The following is a 21838-nucleotide window of genomic DNA, read 5'->3' on the forward strand; positions in this document are numbered from 1 at the left end:
TATGGCTATGTTCTGCAAATGTTCGAATTTGTTAACATGGTAAAGGCGGTTGGATATCGATTCTAATTATGAAACATACTGGAGTTTGATGGAGATTTGTAAGGTCGGAATCGGTATAAATGTATAACCTCTCTTGTTAGCTGAAACGATAACGTCTCTAACATCCTGATTCTTCCCTGTCCGCTGGGTGGTGGTTCAAACCCACGAGAAGACGAAATTATTATCAACTAAAAAAATTCCCCTTTGGTTTACATATAAGAAAATATATTAAGTTCCAAGGTAGAGCGAATTAAAAATTAAAAGATTGACTTTGTAAAATAGCTTGATATTATATATCATATATATATATCATATATATATATATATATATATATATTTATATAAATATATATATATATATATCTATATATATATATATATATATATATATATATATATATATATATATATATATATATATATATATATATATATATATATATATATATGATATATATTAGATATATATATATATATATATATATATATATATATATATATATATATATATATATTATATATATATAATATATATATAATATATATATATAAGTATGGAGACAGGAGCAATCACTCAGGGATAGACATATTGGAGTAGGGAGACGCGTTGTCTTTCATCCATTTATTAGCGCCGACGTTTCGTATCAGCTTGATACATTTTCCCAGGCTGAAACGATTACACATCAATTGCGTATAAGTAAAAAAGATACACACAATGTTTACCAACACCAAAATTAAAAACCTTTTAATAAATTAAGAATAAAAACAGAATAAAACAGAAACACAGAATAACCAGTGAAAGGGCTAGGAGCGAATACAGAGAAAACAAATTAGCTAAAAAATAATAATAATAATAAAATAGATATAATAATAATATAATAATAATAATAGAACGAACAAGACGCCTACCCACAGCGGTAGAGGAAGGAGAACTGACACGAAAAATTGTTATGGAAGGGAGTTGTAAACAACAACAGGTAATTAGGCAATAAACAGTTGGGTGGAAGACGATTGGTGGTTAAGAGAAGGTACAGTTAGCTTGATTATTATTGATTCAAGGGTGGTTGTTGTTCGTCTATATGTCGGGTTCTTCCTACCAATATTAAAATGACTGGCATCTATGTGTGTTTTGCAACTTTTACTGTGATTTTCTTATGTTAGATTGTTCTGGATTTGATAGTCGACAACCCGTTCTATGGCTAATTCCCTGATGAGAGGAAATTCAGACTTTAGCAGCCTCCTGGTGCAACCGATGTAAGTGCCGAGATCACACTGGGGACAATTATACTTAATAAATAAACGACCACCGGAGGCAAACAGGGGGCTGATCTTATCCTTTGACTTGGAAGAGTGAGCGCGATAGTTCCGGGGGTTTATGGGAATTAGTTTCAAATTAAGGGCAGGCAATTTGCTCATATTGAATAGGGTGATGCATTTTTTCTCCTAAATTTATTATTATGGAGAAAGGGAAATCTAGCAAACTATAACGGAGCTTGGGGACACTATGGAACTATTGAGGTGGATTGAATTTCAGATTAAGTAGCCTATTAAGGGATCTATGAAAAATTGCTGGAGGGAAATAATTATCCTTAAAGTAATCAGCAAGGAAAGTCACTTCAGTATGAAAGGTAGACCAGCTTGATGTCAGATTAATGGCTCTATGGAGGAGAGTTGATACGGAATTCATTTTAAAGTTAAAAAAAACATGAACTATAAAAAATTGGTCCCCAGGCCAGTAAAGGTGCTCTTTCTATAAATAACCAGTATGAAAGCCAGACTCGTCCTTGGATATCCTCACATCAAGGAACGGAAGTGAATTCTGTGTTTCTGTTTCAACCGTAAATCTATGTTATGGTGTTGGTTGTTTAAATACTCAAGAAAGGTATCAGCATGGTAATTACATCTGAACAAGGCGAAAGTATTCGTTTGGAAAAATTGAACACAGAATTAATCTTATTATTAAGTAAAGGAACGAATACTTTCGAAGAGAGAGGAATTCCTACTGTCCTTAGGGTTAGACTTTTGCCTCCCCAAAACTATCGCCCAAATTATCAGCAATTCTTTTTACCTCTCGAGATACTTTTTCAGAGAATAATTAAACTTCCTTTTGCAAAAATCATAGAGTTTTTAAGATCACAATTCTCAGCCCTCGCCCACAGCTCTTTTAATAATCTTAAAAAAACTACATGGGGCTCCTTTTTTACCAAGAATGATTATGACATTTTGAAAAACCTAGCCAAAGATGAAATGTAATAATTACTCGTCCACAAGGTAAAGGTACAGTTTATCCTTGACAGACATGACTACATACAAAAAATGAATGACATTTTAAACGACTCTTCAAAATTTACCAAAGTTGGTGACCCAGACCTTTACAATATTACTAAACCCGAAGATAAAATCAACAGATTTCTTAGAACACTAAAACAAACCAAAGCAATGGATGAAAATACGTATCAGGAGCTTTTTGTAACAGGATCAAAATATGGACGGACTGCCAAAGATACACAAAGAAGGAATTCCTTTGAGACCTATCCTTTCTTCCATTAACACTGCTAGCTATAAACTCGCCAAATTTCTTGTCCCTTTACTCCAACCACTGACTCACAATAAATACACATTAATAAACACGGCCTCCTTTAAAGATGACATTATTACGCAGGACTCAGATCTGTACCCATGGCGAGCTTTGACGTGGAATCCTCTGTTTACAAATGTTCCCGTTGTTGAGACTATCAACATCATTTTAGACAGGCTATTTCCCACTGACGATTGCTTGTTCAACAATTTTAATAGAACTCAATTCAAGTTGTTTTTTAGAATTAGCCGTGCTGGATACGCCCTTTGTTTTTAATAATACGGTTTTTAAGCAGACTGAGGGGATGGCCATGGGAAGGCCCTCTGGGTCCTACTTTTGCTAACATATTTATGTGCTCCCTGGAGGAGCAAGCTCTAGATGTATGCCCACCTAATTTCCGCCCACTCTTTTATAGACGTACATAGATGACACTTTCGCCTTGTTCAGATGTAATTACCATGCTGATACCTTTCTTGAGTATTTAAACAACCAACACCATAACATTAGATTTACGGTTGAAACAGAAACACAGAATTCACTTCCGTTCCTTGATGTGAGGATATCAAGGACGAGTCTGGCTTTCATACTGGTATTTATAGAAAGAGCACCTTTACTGGCCTGGGGACCAATTTTTATAGTTCATGTTTTTTTTTTAACTTTAAAATGATTCCGTATCAACTCTCCTCCATAGAGCCATTAATCTGACATCAAGCTGGTCTACTTTTCATACTGAAGTGACTTTCCTTGCTGATTACTTTAAGGATAATTATTTCCCTCCAGCAATTTTTTCATAGATCCCTTAATAGGGCCCTTACTTAATCTGAAATTTCAATCCACCTCCAATAGTTCCATAGTGTCCCCAAGCTCCGTATGTTTGCTAGATTTCCCTTTCTCCATAATAATAATTTAGGAGAAAAAATGCATCACCCTATTCAATGAGCAATGCCTGCCCTTAATTTGAAACTAATTCCCATAAACCCCCGAACTATCGGCTCACTCTTCCAAGTCAAGGATAAGATCAGCCCCCTGTTTGCCTCCGGTGTCGTTTTATAAGTATATTTGTCCTAGATGTGATCTCGGCACTTACATCGGTTGCACCAGGAGGCTGCTAAAAGTCCGAATTTCCTCTCATCAGGAATTAGCCATAGAACGGGTTGTCGACTATCAAATCCAGAACAATCTAACATAAGAAATCACAGTAAAAGTTGCAAAACACACTAGATGCCAGTCATTTTAATATTGTAGGAAGAACCCGACATATAGACGAACTAACCACCCTTAAATCAATAAATAATCAAGCTAACTGTACCTTCTCTTAACCACCAATCGTCTTCCACCCAACTGTTTATTGCCTAATTACCTGTTGTTTTGTTTCACCTCCCTTCCATAACAATTTTTCGTGTCAGTTCTCCTTCCGCTACCGCTGTGGGTAGGCGTCTTGTTCAGTTCTATTTTATTATTATTATTATTATTATTATTATTATATATTTTTCTATTATTATTATTATTATTTTTTAGCTAATTTGTTTCTCTGTATTCGCTCCTAGCCCTTTCACTGTTATTCTGTGTTTCTGTTTTTATTCTGTTTTTTATTCTTAATTTATTAAAAGGTTTTTAATTTTGGTGTTGGTAAACATTGTGTGTAATCTTTTTTAGCTTATACGCCAATTGATCGTGTAAATCGTTTCAAGCCTGGAAAATAGTATCAAGCTGATACGAAACAAGTCGGCGCTAAAATAAATGGATGAAAGACCGAACGCGTCTCCCTACTCCAATATGTCCTATATTATATATAATATATATAATAGATATATCTTGATATATATATATATAGATATATATTATATATATATAAAATATATATATAATCTATAATATATAATATATATATATATATATTACATAGTAATAATATCTATAGATATATAGAGTAGTATTAGATATATATATATATAATAGCTATATATATATATAATATAGATATATATTATAGATATATATATAATATATAGATTATATATATAGATATATATATATATATATATATATATTATATATATATATATATATATATATAGAATATAGATAATATATATATATATATAATATATATATATATATATATAATATATATATATATGATATATATATATAGATATATATATATATATATATATATATATATAATATATATATATATATATATATGATATATATATAGATATATTATATATATATATATAGATTATTAGATTATATATATAAATATTATGAATATTAATATAATATTAAATATATATATATATATATATATATATATATATATATATATATATATATATATATTATATCTATAATAGATAGATAGATGATAGATAGATAGATAGATAGATAGATAGATATATAAGATAGATAAGATATAGATATATAGATAGATAGATAGATAGATATTATATATATTTATAAATATATAATTATATAATATTATATCTATAATATATTATTTAATTATATATATTATATATAATTATATATATATATATACTTTTTATTATATATATATATATATATATGATATATATATATATATTTATATATATACATACTATGTACATTATGTATTGCATCCTTCTGAAGTTTTCCAACTACTACGTACATAATTAATCATAATTTAGTTCTCCTACGATGTTCAATAAACTCCTCCCAGAACTCATCTGGTGACATAGCTGCCATAATGTTGCCGCTTCATCGTCTCATTGAAAGTTTGAAACTGAAGTAAATCCTGAGATTATGCCATAGATGGGGGAGGCTTCGGGTCACCTGAACTAGAACGGAAGCCATGAACCGACAAACTCTGCCCACTTCTGGTCGTAAGAGAACACCAAATACAGGTAGCCCTCGGTTAGCAGCAGGGGGTGCAGTTCCCGGCTGATGTTGCTAACTGAAAATCGGCAATAACAGCACTAAAAACCGGCTTAACAGTGCCGCTAACCAAATATCGGTGCCGTTAACCAAAGATTGGGGCTGCTGTTAACTAGAGATTGGTGCTGCTAACCAGAGATCGGCACCGAAAATCCAGTTAACAGCATCACTAGACAAGCCCCATAAAACCGGATAGCCATTAACTGACACTGCTATTAACCTAGGGCTGCCTGTACATTGAGGTTTACTTCTGGTTCAGATGACTGGATCTGATGATTGTATCGTCTATGGGGCCCTTAGAATTAAAGCTGGATTTCGGGAATATACATATATGAATATTAAAAGGCAGAGTAATGGTCTAAGGTCTGAAAGATGCTACAGAGATCTATTGTGACTGAAGGCCATTCCTCCACACCATTGATATGTGTAATGTCCCATAGTAATGTATAATTTGGTCGGAATTTTTTTAAGGCAGTTTTAGATTTTACATTTGATCAAGTCCAGATAGAATCTTTGATGTAAATAATTAGGGGATGACAGGAGGCATAGTATATTAAGATGTAGGCTTTGAGAACCAGCAGGAAACAGGATAACTCAGTGAATGGTTTTATGTACATTTTGAATAGACTACATGTTATAAAATATGTATGTAAGATACATAGAAGCACTAGATGCAGCTTATTTCTTGTATTTCACACTGGTTCATAGAGCAAGATTTGAGAAATACATGTTTGTACAATATTGCCTTCAAATAGCAATCTCGTAGCTATGAAATCCTCTTGTAGGAATTGATGTAGAATGGGGCCAAGTAGTGCTGAATGACTTGGTTTAGTGCTTAGGCTTTGGCCTTAGATATCATACATGCATCCATCCATAAATTCAGACTGAAACTCTTGGATAGAGACCAAATAGACTTCAAATGGCTTGGTATTGCAAAGTCCCTTTTTATTTCAGAAGTAATTGGTGGTAGGTAGTTTTATCTCTCATCTTTTAATGACCTGCCAAAGAAAGGTAAACTTTTTATGCCAGTACTGTATCGTAGATTTAATTCATATTTCACTGGAGAATATTTATTTTTATCTTTTAAGGACATGTTTTTGTCCTTAATTCATAATGGGGTTTGGCTATGTTCTGATGAGCAAATTTTATAGTCTGTAAAATCAGACATCTTTGTTAGGAGGTTATGATTAAACTAGTGTTGTCCAGAAGCTAACAAAGAGAAGAAATCACATTGAGAGTGGGTTTAGGAAATCGTGGTTATGTGAGTATTATGGAAAGATTGGATTTTAAAATGTGATTATGACCCCGTTCATATTGCTTTGGTACAAAGGTACGTAGTTTTATTTAAGTGGTTGCCCACCTCAAGCCTGAAGTGTATATGTGAGGTTTCATACCTTAAAGATAAACTTGAGCCAGAATTAGCTAATGGAATGAATGGGAATGGCCAAGGAAAATTTTGTTTGCCATTGATAATTATCTCTTGGGGAGTGACAAATTTCCTTGGGCATTTAAGCCTGGGAGTATGATTGCCAAGATTCTTGTAGAACTGAAATACTACCCCTTAGGTTGAGATACTGGGATTGAAATCAGTTCTTTATACCTATAATTTGAGTTTCTGCATTGAATGTAGTGTCCTGGAATATTTGCAATATAATATACAAATTTGCAAAACTTGAATCGAATTGTAAAAGTGCTAGGTATTGGCAGTGGAATATCATTAAATATAAGGATAGGTAAATTAAAAATAAATTGAACAGTTATTTTCAAGGCTTAAGTAAATTGTAATCTAGGTACTGGATTACATCATTATTTTATGCTATTCATTGAAATGGTCATTAAAACCTGGTGTCACAACAGCTAGGTTGTTGACATATCCATTCACAGAAGTATTTTCAGATTAATGTTGCAGGGACAGTATAATAGAAGTGCAACATGGTTGCATCCGAGCCAAGCTATCATCTGCATTTCAGTTTGTTTGACCTATGGGTATTATGTTCTGGCAATTACAGTATGCAGTACAGGTATCAGATAGTATCAAGTACTAGCTTAGAGAATACTTTGTATCGTTAGATGCGGGCCCCTGTCATTGTCATATACTTCAGAATATATGTTTGGTTGTAGTATCAGAAATTGGATACAGCCAAGAGGGATTTACTGAAACTAAGTTTATGTTTACTTCACTGTAGGCAGAACATGAGGATGTGTGTATTTTCTTTCATATTCTTTTGAAGTGAGTGGTGTTGGTTTGGATTTTTCAAGCCTTGGTTTTTAATTTTTTTTCCCTTTAAATTTTGGTCTTAGGTTATTGTAGTGGTATTCATGTGCTAATTGTTTCAACCCTGCTATCTAAAGTTAAGATTTTTTGTCTAGTGTGGGTATACTACTACTCCCCTGGTTTCTAATGAGTGTTACTTAATGTGTTTAATGCAAGCTATCGAATCTGTCCCAGAACCAGAAGGGGCTAGCACAGAAGCTGGTGAGACACAAAATGTGGATAATACAAGCCCAATTATAGATGAACAAGTTCCAGCTGACACCCTTGGAGGTTCGTGAGTAGTTTTGTACAGCAATTTGTTTATAGAGAATATTAACAGGAACTGAATTTAGATTTGCAGCATCCTTTGAAAAAATGTTTGTACTAAATATTGTTTAATTTCCTAATGTTAAACTGTTTTTCATAGAACATTACTGGTTACACATCATAGATGTGAGGCTGGGGAATGAACTTTTTTATAATGGTATCAAATGTTGTACATTGTTGATTTCTAGAACTCAAGTCAAGTTTTTTACCAGCAATATGTGCAGTTGATTTGGTCATTCCTCAAGAAGTCTGTAGTCATTGTATTTCACTTCAGAATATGTTGTTTGTTTCAGGTATTTCTCCTGAAATAGTTGGAGGAGAGACCACTGGTAAGTTGATTTCATGTCTTTCAAAGGACATATATTGTCATACCAGAAGAAGCTTTTGGAAAGAAGGCTCCCTGTACAAGTCTACATTTGACATATCACACTTCTTTTTTGTATCTTTTGTATTTTTTTTTCCAACATTCTGTGGCCTCATAATTAGGCAACTGTTCTTCAAGCACATCCAGATATTGGTCATTTAACTAATTATAATAACTAATAAGGACACTTGAAGAAATTGATGTGCTATATCTTCATTGTATTCCATTTTACTATCAAGTTTATTATTGGCAGTATCACCAGACTAATATTCTCTAAAGTCTTGTGTTATATGAGAAATTGCTGAGAAACTTTATCATATATATATAATGAAGGTTAAATAAGTTTAGAATACTATACAGTATTGCAAAAGTATAGGAAGTATTTTCTGTTAAATAGATGATGTTGCTGAAGAACAGAAATTTTGTTTTAAAAGTAATTTTCAGTTAGTAGAGATAACTTTTTATCATTGGATTGATACTTAGTTCATGACAATTATTATATAGTAGTGGGCTGTATGGTTGAGATTTCAAGTTTTTTTTTATGTGAGACATTTTATTTTTTTATCTCAGCCACAGGATTGACGATCATTTCAACACCAGGTCATGATACCAAGCCAGAATCGATCCCAGCCGCTTCTCTTGAAGAAGCGAAGCCAGGTACTACCTCATCCATTTCTCTGAAGTTTGTTTGCTTTTTTCTGATTTTCATTACACAAACATTGAACTCTAATAAGACTGATTTTAATTTATCTCTTTTATGTTGTCCCATATTTTAATTTAATCATATCTTCATTCATAAGGCAATTCCCTCTTTGCAGTATGACAATGAAGACTGACTTTTTCCTTCTTTATTTAATCTTAAATAGCAGTGTCTGATTTGGAGGAGAGGTTAGCATCTGGTGAAGTAGCAGAAGGTGTTGAAAATGCTGCTCTTGTGCAAACCCTTGATGATCTTGCAGCACTCGCTCAAAATCAGATTACTTCTGCGTTGGTAGCTGCAGAAGATGCTGCTGTCATCATTCGAAAGCATGCAGAAAAGGCTTACCAGGCCATAGATGCTGGTCAGGATAAAGAACTGCTGTTTGCTGCTGTTTCAGAGTTGTCAGCAAAGAGATCAGAAGTTGTTCAAGCTGCCCAAGAAAAGATTGCTGCAGCTGTGTAAGTATAGTTAAAACATTATGATTAATTCTACTACGACTAATTTCAAACAGTTTTTGTTGTATTTGTGAAGCAAATATTTTTACTTCAACTTTGTGAAAAAACATTGTGAAAAAAAACCTTTTACTTACTATAAGCAACCTACAGATAATATAGTACCGTATATACTCGAGTAACTTGCGATCTCGCATATCATGCGACCCCCAAATTTTCACCAATAAACAGTGGTTTTGTCATGTATCTCATGTATCATGCGAGTTCCTTTTCCGAGAGCGTCAGTACATAAGGTTGGTGGTTTGGCATGCTAATGGCCGAGTCATTCAGATGTGTGCTGCTGCTAGTCAAGTTACGGTAATTTTCTTACTAATCTCGAGAATTTAATAGAAAATCTCAAGATTAAAAAAGAATCCCAAGATAATAGAATAATTGTAAAAATAACACGCCTTTGAGTCGTAAATCATTCTCTCTCTCTCTCTCTCTCTCTCTCTCTCTCTCTCTCTCTCTCTCTCTCTCTCTCTCTCGTCTCCTCGTCTCTCTCTCTCTCTCTCTCTCTCTCTCTCTCTCTCTCTCTCTCTCTCTCGTAGTAGCCATCTTGCTTGATGAGACGTTCCCGCGTGAAATCAGATTAATCAACAGATATCACAAGTTTAACATACGACTAGAATTTGAGAAATATCTAGAAGTGTTCGTGAACTATCGGTGATAAAATTAGTGTGAAAATAGTAGGATAAAGCGTCTTCTAAGTTAGTTTATCAAGTGTAATACTGTAAATCAGAACAAGATGGCAGTAAGTTCCAACTGCGGGAAGAGATGGCGTAATTTAGCGTGTTTAGCAGATTCGCAATACGATGAGGTAGCAGGAAGGGAACTGGCATTTCTCATCTATGAAATCAGCAACAGTCCTAACCAAAAAGATACAAAAGCATTCATAGATATATTAGAAGGATATAATCCTTCAAACTGGAAAAAATCTAATGAAAACATCTTGAAAATAATTGAAGAAGTTCCAAATAAAATCCAAGTGGTCAAGAGACTCATAAAGAAAATATACATAAACCAACATATTCCGACAAAGAAAATGAATAAGGTGAATCTTGTGAATATCCTAATTGACGCATTAGGAAAAAGAATGCCAAAAGCATGCAAACTGTGTAATTTGGTTTGGTATAGCAATAGTCAATCCACAAAACCTAATCAGAAAATGTGCTGCATGCAACATTCCGACCCATCCACAGTGTGCTGAGGTAATACAAGATATGAGAAAAAGATACAAGAATTTTTTGTTCAACATGTGCTATCATGGGATTAGCCAATTTTTGTTATTAAATCAAGATTGAATGTACAAATAGTTGAGGATGAAGAAAGAAGAGGAAGAGGAAGAAGAAGAAGAAGAAGAAGAAGAGGAAAACGGAAGAGAAGTAAACAAAATGAAATGACAGAAAAAAATAAGGAAAAACAAAGAACAAGATAAAAGTATGGATGCAGAGATACTCATTGATACTACATATGAGGCAATAAAGCAGCATACCTACGAAGAAATAAATTACGATATGGCAACAGAAAAGCAAATCCTGAAGAGGCTCTACCCAGATCTACACAATGACGGGAAACGAGGAATAGACAAGAAAGACAAAATCTGCAACCTTTTGAAAAGAGGGAATTGCAGATTTGGAGAAAGATGTTACTACAACATCCTAAGGTGGATGTCACAACTATGAAATATATGGTAAATGTGCATACCTAGATGGATATGGGGATGATTGCAGAGATCTGCATCCAAAAACTATGCAAAAAAACCTAAAAGAAGGAAAAGGATGTAAGTTCGACAAAAAATGCAAATATATGCACCTGTAGCCATGAATCATAATCAAATAAATAACAACCAAGTAATAAAATCCAATAAGAAGAAACAAATAAAGAGAGAAATCAAGAATATCAGGTAAAAGAGAAAAGCAAACCACCAATGAGATATGCAGAGATGTCAGCAAAAAATTTCAATGCATCAGCTCCAAAATTCTACTCAAGGATAATAACTGTATTTATTATGCAAGAGGATATTGCAGAAACGGAGAAAATTGCAGATTCAGACACAAAATGAATAATTATGATGAAGGAATATCAAATATTATGGAAAGTTTGGATTTTTTAATGTCAGAAATTTCTGGAAAATGAAAAATAAAAAAAAAAAAACACATACAGAACAGGAAAGAGACTAGGAAAATCCGGTATTACTACCACTATTAAAATGAATGGAGAAACACGCAAACCATCATAGTGATGAATGCGCAGGTTTAGTTACGAGTAACTCAAAAAGAAAAATAGAGTACTTAGAAGAACTAACCCAAATTGAAAAGAAAATAGATATAATGAATATAAGTGAAACCTGGTATTCCAAGAGACTGGGAATGATGATCAAATAAAATGGGTTCCAAACTTATAGATCTAGATAGAAAAAATAGGAATCAAGGGGTGGGGAACCGCAATATATGGGAAAGACAAAAAACAAGGAAAATATATGAGAAATATAGTAACCTCAGAATGTGAACTAATAGCGGTAGAATTTGAATCTGAAAAATTAATGAACATAGTAATATATAGACCTCCTAATACTAAAGAGTTTGACTTAATAATTGAAAAATTGGATGATATTATGTAGAAATCACAGGACTGGACTATTCTCCTATCTGGTGACTTCAACTTTCCTTTCGTAGAATGGAAGAACGAATAGGAGATTGTGGATGTACTTATACATATAAAAAAGAGAGTAATAGTAGTGCAGAAGATAAGAGGCAATTCGAAAAGCTATTAGATATGCTACTAGAATACAACATTCAACAATAAATCACCTGCCAACAAGAAAGGAAAATACTTTAGACCTAGTATTTGTGAACGAGGTGAATTATGTTAAAGAATAATAGTTTTATAATGCGAGTATTTCAGACCATAATGTCATAGAATTAACAGTTTCATTCCAAAGCAAGTGAAAACAGAGATAAGCAAGAAATGAAAAAGTGGGAAGGATATGGAAAATACAACTTCTACAGTAAAAATATAAAATGGTCAGAAATAAATGAAGAATTAAACAAAGATTTGGATAACATTTTCGTAAGCGATGACATAAGGGTAAATACGGAGATATTACATAAAATATTAGAGAAAATAGTGGATAAATATATCCAAAGAAGAAAAGTAAACATCATTCATGCATACCAAGAGACAGAAGGATCTTGTTCCAGAAATCAGAAAGTGGAAAAAAGGTCTTGCAAAAGAAAAAAATGCATGGAAAGTTATAGAACTAAAAAGTAAGATAGAAAATGCAGAAACAAAAGATTATACAATCAAAAGAAAATGAAAAACGGGAATTGGAAGAAAAAACCTTATTAAATATCAAGCAAAACCCCAAACTATTATACTCATATGCGAAGAAGATGAATAAAAGAAGAATAGAAATAAAGGCCCTCTGAGAATTGAAGGGAGATTAACGAATGAAAAAAAGGAAATTTGCAACATACTGGCAGAACGATATAAGAGAGAATTCACCCTAGAATAGATAATGAAGATAATGATATAGAAGTAAGGGACGAAAATAGTGAATATCTAGCTGACATAGAAATTAATGAAGCTGATATTGTGCAGCAATTAATGAAATTAAAAATGGAGCTGCTGCAGGCCTGATGGAATCCTGCTATTTTGTTAAAGAAAGTAGTTCATTCTATCCGCAAAGCCACTTGCAATATTATTAAGACAAAGTGTAGATACAGGCAAGATTTATGATGAGCACAAATTAGCATATATCACCCCTACTTTCAAAAGTGGATCAAGACTTGAGGCAAGTAATTATAGGCTGTGAGTCTAACATCACATTATTATGAAAGTGTATGAAAGGGTAATGAAGAAAAATATTATGAAACATTTAATAAAAAATAATTTGTTTTAATATAGGACAACACGGTTTCGTACCCGGAAAAAGTACACAAACCCAACTGTTAGTCCACCGTGAGAACATATTCAAAAATATGAAAAGCGGAAATGAAACAGATGTGGTTTATCTAGACTTTGCAAAAGCTTTTGACAAAGTAGACCATAATATATTAGCAAAGAAAATTAGAAAACACAATATCGTAGATAAAATATGGAAGATGGTTAAAAGAATTTTTACACAACAGAAAACAGATAGTTATTGCAAACAATGAGAAATCGGATGAAACCAAGGTAATATCCGGTGTGCCACAAGGTACGGTGTTAGCTGCAATACTGTTTGTTATTATGATTGAAGACATAGACAGTAATGTTAAGGATTTCGGTAGTGAGTAGTTTCGCTGATGACACAAGAATAAGTAGAAGAAATTACTTGTGATGAAGATAGGAACGCTCTACAAAGAGACCTTAACAAAGTATATGATTTGGGCAGAGGAAAATAGGATGGTATTTAACTCTGATAAATTTGAATCAATAAATTATGGAGACAGAGAAGGAAAGCTATATGCATATAGGGGACCTAATAATGAGACAATCACAAATAAGGAAGCAGTTAAAGACCTTGGTGTGATGATGAATAGGAACATGTTATGCATGATCAAATAGCAATTCTTTTGGCAAAATGTAAAGCAAAAATGGGAATGTTGTTACGGCACTTCAAAACAAGAAAAAAAAAGCTGAACACATGATTATGCTTTATAAAACATATGTTCGTAGTCCACTTGAATATTGCAATATGATATGGTACCCACACTATCAAAAGGATATTGCACAAATAGAGAGTGTACAAAGGTCCATTACAGCTAGAATAGAAGAAGTTAAGGACCTTGACTACTGGGAAAGACTGCAATCAATTAAAATTATATAGTCTAGAAAGGAGGAAGAGAAACGCTACATGATAATTCAGGCATGGAAACAGATAGAAGGAATAACAGAAAATATCATGGAACTAAAAATATCAGAAAGAGCAAGCAGAGGTAGATTAATAGTGCCCAAAACAATACCAGGAAAAATAAGGAAAGCACACAGGACATTAATCCACTACGCACCAGCAACGATAATGCAGCGTCTAATTCAATGCGTTGCCAGCTCATCTGAGGAATATATCAGGAGTGAGCGTAGATGTGTTTAAGAATAAGCTCGACAAATATCTAAACTGCATCCCAGACCATCCAAGATTGGAAGATGCAAAATATACCGGAAGATGTACTAGCAACTCTCTGGTAGACATTAGAGGTGCCTCACACTGAGGGACCTGGGGCAACCCGAACGAACTGTAAGGTCTGTAAGGTAAGGTCTCTCTCAGGAATAAATATTGTAATTTGAGTCTTTCACCAACGGGTATCAGTAAATGTGTAGACATTGTGTGCGTGTTTAAAAAAATGTGCAGTACACACATTCCGATGTTTCGGTTTTTTTGTTTTGGAATTTTTTCAGATTTCGGAAATGTGAGGTCAGATGCATAATCAAACAAACATCACTACTGCAGCAAAAACATTTTTTCCCTTTATGTTTTCATTATTGTTATTTATTAATTACAGTTTATTTTAAATAAATATTAATATAATACTGTTAAATGAATGTGAGATAACTAAGATCACCTATAACAAAATAGTGGGACGATTAATATCATATGTTCGTTCACTAATAGCTATTATTTTCAAAACAAACATTCCGTAAAACGCAAAAAATATATGTACATGACAATCAAAATATAATAATGTTTTGCAGTTCAACTTGTGAATTTTAACAATAAGTATGACTTTATAATATATTTCACCATATGGATCTTGAAGTTGAAGAGTCGTAAAATTTTGAGGATGGTCCGGGAAAAGGATTTGTACTTCGTGATTACGTATCGCTACAACACCATGTGGTATTTTCATACCACTATATTGATGACGCATCGCTACGACACACTGGTATTTTTCATACCACTATACATTAAAGTTAAAATGATCATATTATATTATTGTTTTCACGAAGAAATAAATTAATATAAAGAAAATTATTGAGTAATTTTTTGCCGTCAGCAGTCAGAAAATCACGAACATGGTAACGTTCAAAACTAGTGCCATCCACGGCATATGTCTATAAATAGAACAGAAGCAGAGGGCATTCATTGGATAACAGATCTCCATGGCTACCAACCAACCAATCAGGTGTTAGTTATACTACTCTGTGAATTTCTTAGAATGAACGTTTACACACGCGAAGCTAACGATGATGTGTGTGTTTTGCATACAATACGTAGTTTTAGTTTTTATTAGTGTAAGTATTTTACTGATTACATGAAGAATAGAATGATTCTTCTCATTACTTTGAATGCAAATGGTTTGAGATTCTTCCGCAAAAGAAAAGAAAAACAATTTCTTTAGAAGATGATACCTATTTACTAACGCGGTTGACATAGCTTCAAAACAAAATTCAGCTATTTAATCTCTGGAAAAATGTTAATCTTTCTGTCTGCTGGTCACAACCTTTATATCCCCTGCGACTAACAACAACTGTTTTGGTCCTCCTACGTGTTTGATCGCATATCTGCCAAATTTATAACAACAACAGAGATAAAACCATTTCTCCCATTACAGATATCAAATATTATCTTTTCTGTTACGCAGAATTCTAGATAAATTACGTAAGTTCGCGATTGATAAAGTCTTTTTATGTAATAACAAGAAACGGAGTCATATTTTCTATACCATGGCATCTCATTTTGGTGCTGTTGCGAATATTTCAACCAGTTCCACGTGCCTTTAAATCCATACTGACTGTACAGTCTGGAGGCAGTTCTCCCTTCTACACATATCTTGATTTCTTAATATCGTAGGTATAGAATAAATTGGTGAGCAAGGAAATATGAAATAAACAATTGTATACAAACAGTCTCTCTCTCTCTCTCTCTCTCTCTCTCTCTCTCTCTCTCTCTCTCTCTCTCTCTCTCTCTCTCTCTCTCTCTCTCTCTCTGACAAAATAATAGATAAGAAACAATGACTGAATATTGCTTGAATGCGATATGGCAAAGTTTTGGCCTGACTGAAGTGTGGAGTGACTTTGACACCGACTACAAGTTATTCCTGGTCATCTCACAGCCATGGATAGACATCAACTTCACAGCCGAGAAAGGGCAATCGTATACAAAATAATTAGGTATGGAAAATGCGAAATGCGGGCCTATGTTGTCCCATAAAAAAAGCTCTCGCTTGGACAGCTGAGGATTTAGGAGAGAGAGAAAGAGAGAGAGAGAGAGAGAGAGCAGGGCCGAATAGGAAGGAGATTAAAGTACCTGGGAATGAAAACCCCTTATAATCTTATAATTATAGCCTCGGGGTTTGTCTCAAGGACATTCAAAGGTCTGTCAAACACGGACAGTTGTTGTTATTGTAAAATTAGCATAAGGGCAGATCTTGAAAAGCCACGCCAGAGAGCTTGCCACAGATCTGGAAGATGACGAATATGACTGCCTTGATGGCGAAGAATTCAGAGCAGTATTTGATGATACGGACACGGAGAGCGACTTTGGAGGATTTTAGTTTATTAATTTTATGCATTTTTTTTTACTTTAATAAATTTTCACTTGACTGCGTATCCTAAAATAAAAATAATAGTTCAAGTAACAAATGTTTCTTTTACCGAGTAAAACAAAAAGTAAAAATTCCTTCGGTATTGTGCCTTAATCAACTGATTTGGAAATTATAGATGGTTAGACTAGAATAGTTAAACATGCTGTATAAACCAAAATAATGCAAATGGAGCACGATTGCTCTTTTGTATTTTAAAATACAATAGTAATATGAGAATGCATACAATATCACTGGATATAGTGAAGTACAAGTAAAGCATGACTTTTTAAAAGATCTACTGTTTTCCTCCGGTAGTAACTATCGCAATCTGCCGATTTGGGAAAGCATAGAAGGTACGCTAATTTTATACATTCAACTTACCTGTCAGATATATACATAGCTATTGACTCCGTCGCGCCGACAGAATTTCGAATTTCGCGCACACGCTACAGGTAGGTCAGGTGATCCACCGCGCCGCCGCTGGGTGGCGGGAATAGGAACCCATTCCCGTTTTCCATCAGATTTTTTCTGTCGGCCATACTGGCAACATCGTTGTTGGTATCTCCGGCTGGATTTCGTTTTTGGATACAATTGATCATCGTTTTGGACCCTTTGGTGACGTATTTGGATCGTTGTACTGGCATACGCTTTTGTGGATCGTTATTTGGATTTTGGCTTGGAATTTTCATCATGATGTCTGATTCTGGAAGTGTGGTGAGAATGTGTGTGAATGAAGGGTGCAAGGTGAGAATGCCGAAAGCTTCGGTTGATCCTCGCACTGTATGTAAAATATGCAGGAAGTATGGATGCTCGATGGATAACACTTGTCATGAATGTGAGAGTTTGAGTGCTGAAGGGTGGAAGTCTCTAACTTCTTATTTAAGGAAATTAGAGAAAGACCGGTTAAGGAAGTCATCTTCCAAAACCAAGCCTAGCTCTCAATCTTCAAGTGGTTTGGTGAGTAATATTGTACCCTTCTCTAACATTATGAACGCTCCTTGTAATATTTCAGGTCCTTCTCCGAATGCAGATCCTACGGACTCTGCTTCGGAGATAGCAAGCCTTAAAGCTGCGCTTATGAAAATGGAGCGTAAAATGGCTGCCATAGAAGGTAAGGCAAAGTAGTGCTGTGGAAAGTGATGTTGAATTTCCCCAGTGAAGTGGAGGAGGCGTCTGATTGGCTTCACAACGCTCCCAGGCCTAGACCTCTTTCAAGCTCCCAAGCCCAGAGGAGAAGGAATGTCGAAAGCCTTACGGAGGTTATGGAGGATCCCCACCAGTCAGACGTCTCTTCGGCAGAATCTGTAACGTCACAGACTGCCAGAGAACGCATTAGAAAAAGCGTTCTAAGTGAATGTTTTTCGTCATCGGAGAATTCCTCACCTAAATGAGGATGGAGATCAGCGGATCGTTCTCGTCCCTTGAAGAGGATCTGGGAAGAATCGGGCTTAAACTCGAGTCCGGAACGTTTTTCGGAGAGCTCCCCGACAGAGATTAAGAAAGCAAAGGTTTTGGCTTCTCCCGCTAAGTCGTGGGGAATGGAGAAAGAAGGCTCTCCTTCCTCTCGTTTAGACCAGAGAGAAGAAACGACGAAGATATTAATGGATATGCAAGAGTCTATTGCTTCTCTAGTCGGGGTTCTTTCGAGAGATCCTCCAAGAAGAAAGGATGTTAATCTTCCTGTGAAGAAGTCAAAAAACCCTTACTATCAACCTCCCAGAAAAGAAGATTCTTCTTCGGATGAAGGGTCTATTTTTCACAGACCCGCGAGTTCGGGGCGCGAGGCGCCAGCCAGGCGTGAAGCGCCAGCCGAGCGCGAAGAGCCAGCCAGGCGCGGAGCGCCAGTCAGCCGCAAAGAACTACCACGTAAGCGCGAGGCGCCAATCAGGCGCGACGCGGCAACCAGGCGCTATCCGATATCGCAGGAGACGACTAGGCGCGAGAAGCTGGCCAGGCGCGAGGAGCCAGCCGCGCGTGAGAATTCCTACAAGCAGGAAAAGACAATCAGGCGCGAGGCACCATCCAGGAGCGTAGCGCCAGCCAGACGAGAAGCGCCAGCCAGGCGCGAAGCGCCAGCCAGGCGCGAAGCGCCAGCCAAGCGCGATGCGCCAGACTGCCGAGAAGCGCCAACCAGGCGAGAAGCGCCAGGCGGCCGCGAAGAGACATACAGGCGCGAAGCGCCAGCCAGACGCGACGCGATAGACGGCCGCGAAGCACCAACCAGGCGTGAAGCGCTAGTCGAGCGCGAGGCGCCAGCCGCGCAAGAGGAGCCAGCGAGGCGCGAAGCGCTAGCCGAGCGCGAGGCGCCAACCGCGCGAGAAGATTCAACCAAGCGCGAAGCGCCAGTCAGGCGCAAGGCGCCAGCTGATCATGAAGAGCGGCAAGAGCGAGAAGTTATAAGGGGTATTAGAAGATCTTTTCATGTAATGTCTTCGGATAGCGAGTCTCCGACAAGTAGAAACCCTAATGCAAGGAAGCAACCTGGTACATCGAAGGTTACGGTTTCAACCTCCATGTCTCAGGATGTGGTGGATAAGGATAAGAAAGGGAGAACTTCTAGATCTGTCAGTCTCTCTCCTTCTAGGAGTATTTCTCCTATAGGGAATAGGTCTACGGACAAAGACTCTAATAAAAGGGCTCGCTCTCCTTCTAGGATGGAGTTGGATGAAGTGTCGGAGGAAGAAACCCCGAACAATGAGGGGGTATCTAACTACAAAGTGTTAGCCTCTCTTCTCCTGCAAGAATTTGGAGACTCTCTAAGCCCTTCAGCTCCTCCTTCCCCGAGATCTCTGTTCTCCAGTACGAAGGTTCCTAAATCGTCTTCGTATTTAAAAATGAAACCAGCCATATCAATGAAGAAGGCTATTCAATCTTTAAATAATTGGATGAAGGTGAAGAAGGAAGCTCAGAAGACAGTTTTTTGCACTCCTCCATGTAAGCTCGGAGGTAGGAGGGGAATATGGTACAGGACAGAGGAAGCGATGGGACTTATGCTTCCATCTTCCGCGGAGGCGGATTTTTCAAGCTTGGTTGAAGCATCGAGAAGACATGCTTTGAATACAGCTAAAGCATATTGGAGCATGTCAGAATTGGATCAGCACCTCAAGGGACTTTTCCATGTACTAGAAGTTTTTAACTTCTTGGATTGGTCCCTTGGAGTGCTGGCCAAGAAGGCAAATGAACCAGATGTTTGTTCATGAAACTTACCTGACAGATATATATATAGCTGTATTCTCCGAAGTCCGACAGAATTTCCAAACTTGCGGCACACGCAGTGGGCGGCCAGGTGGTAGTACCCATTCCCGCCGCTGGGAGGCGGATATCAGGAACCATTCCCATTTTCTATTCATATTTTTTCTGTCGCCGGTCGGTAAACACCTGTTTACAGACCTCCGCCCAGGATTTTTGGATTTGACTCGTTCTAAGTATCTGGATTGACTTTTGGTTTTGACTCTGGATTGTTGGATTGGCATACGCGATAGTGACTGTTTTTTTTTGATTTTGGAGTTTGGATTTTGGGCTGTGAACGTGATGTCGGGATCAAGTTCAGTGAGACTTCAGAGTGTGTGTGAGGAGTGATGCAAGGTGAGGGGGGCTACCGAAATCATTGGTAGACCCCCACACAGTATGTATGGTGGGGTGTAGGGGGCATGTTTGTTTGTTGGATGATCGATGCATTGAATGCAAAAGTTTGACTGATGATGGATGGAAGGTGTATGAGTCCTATCGGCGTAAGTTGAGCCCGATAGGATCAGGAGGTTCTTCCTCCAAGAGCGGTTCTACGAAAGGTAAGGGAAGTAACATTTCTCCTATTTTAACACCAGTAGAATTTGCTTCACCTAATCTGTGTTGTTGCCTGAGGGCCCTGGTTCTGTGTCTGGAGAAGGTAATGCCCTTTCTCTGATTCTAGAGTCGTTACGCACTCTAGAGTCCAAAGTGTTGGCCCTAGAAAACGGCTCAAGTAAAGTGTGTGATCGTGCCCCTAGTGTTGTGGAGGGGGCGTCAGATCGGCCCCATAATGCCTCTAGGCCTAGACCTCTGTCGGACTCCCAGGACTCAGGGAGTGGGCATGTCGAAAGCCGCAAGAGGGTTACGGGGGCTCCCCACCGATCTGGCGTCCCTTCGGCAGGACCTGTTGCTAGTTCCCAGGCTGCCAAGGAGCGTGCTCAGGCTCGCATCCTTAAGGACTGTTTTTCGTCCTCCGAGGCGCCCTCCCCGCGCAAGGGGTGGAGCGCTCGGAGAGACTCGCGTCCGTTGAAAAGGACTTTTCCGAGGGAGGACGCTTTACGTCCCCTCTTCTCGCTATCGTTGCGGTCTTCGCCTGCGTCGTATTGACGCGTTTCCTCCACAGAAGAGAGGTAGGACGACGCTGAGAAGCGCGGCTTCTCTCTCCCGCCTCGGAGAGGCAGGTTGCTGTACCTGTGAGAAGGAAGGAGGCGTCCCCTCGCCCCTCGTCTTCTCGCAGGCGCAGCCCTTCACCTCCTCTTGTTTCTTCGCCAACGAAGAGTATTCTTGTGTCTCTTCAAGACCAATTGTCGGCTTTAATGGCTCAGAAGACTCGCCCAGCAGCAGTTGAGCCTAAACGTAGGAAGGACACTAGACTGCCTGTCAGGACGAGGCAGTCCCCTTCTCCGTCTCCTCGTTCGTCTCTGTCT

The 21838-nt window shown here is 36.8% G+C and overlaps 1 protein-coding gene across 7 annotated transcripts in view; it reads left to right on the plus strand.

Annotated features, from left to right (window-relative positions):
• The window catches only part of LOC135197935 (MICOS complex subunit MIC60-like), a 121725-nt gene that overhangs the window by 9813 nt on the left and 90074 nt on the right, over positions 1 to 21838 (plus strand). For 2 of the 7 annotated variants that reach the window (XM_064225207.1, XM_064225210.1), the window contains 4 exons: positions 7971 to 8084; positions 8414 to 8449; positions 9055 to 9141; positions 9351 to 9642. In XM_064225207.1, the coding sequence (XP_064081277.1) occupies positions 7971 to 8084; positions 8414 to 8449; positions 9055 to 9141; positions 9351 to 9642 (529 nt within the window). The remainder of the gene's footprint in view (positions 1 to 7970; positions 8085 to 8413; positions 8450 to 9054; positions 9142 to 9350; positions 9643 to 21838) is intronic. The other 5 variants (XM_064225209.1, XM_064225211.1, XM_064225208.1 and 2 more) reach the window with 4 other exon arrangements.

The sequence above is a fragment of the Macrobrachium nipponense genome, chromosome 21 (assembly GCF_015104395.2).
Source record: "Macrobrachium nipponense isolate FS-2020 chromosome 21, ASM1510439v2, whole genome shotgun sequence".
Lineage (NCBI taxonomy): Eukaryota > Metazoa > Arthropoda > Malacostraca > Decapoda > Palaemonidae > Macrobrachium > Macrobrachium nipponense.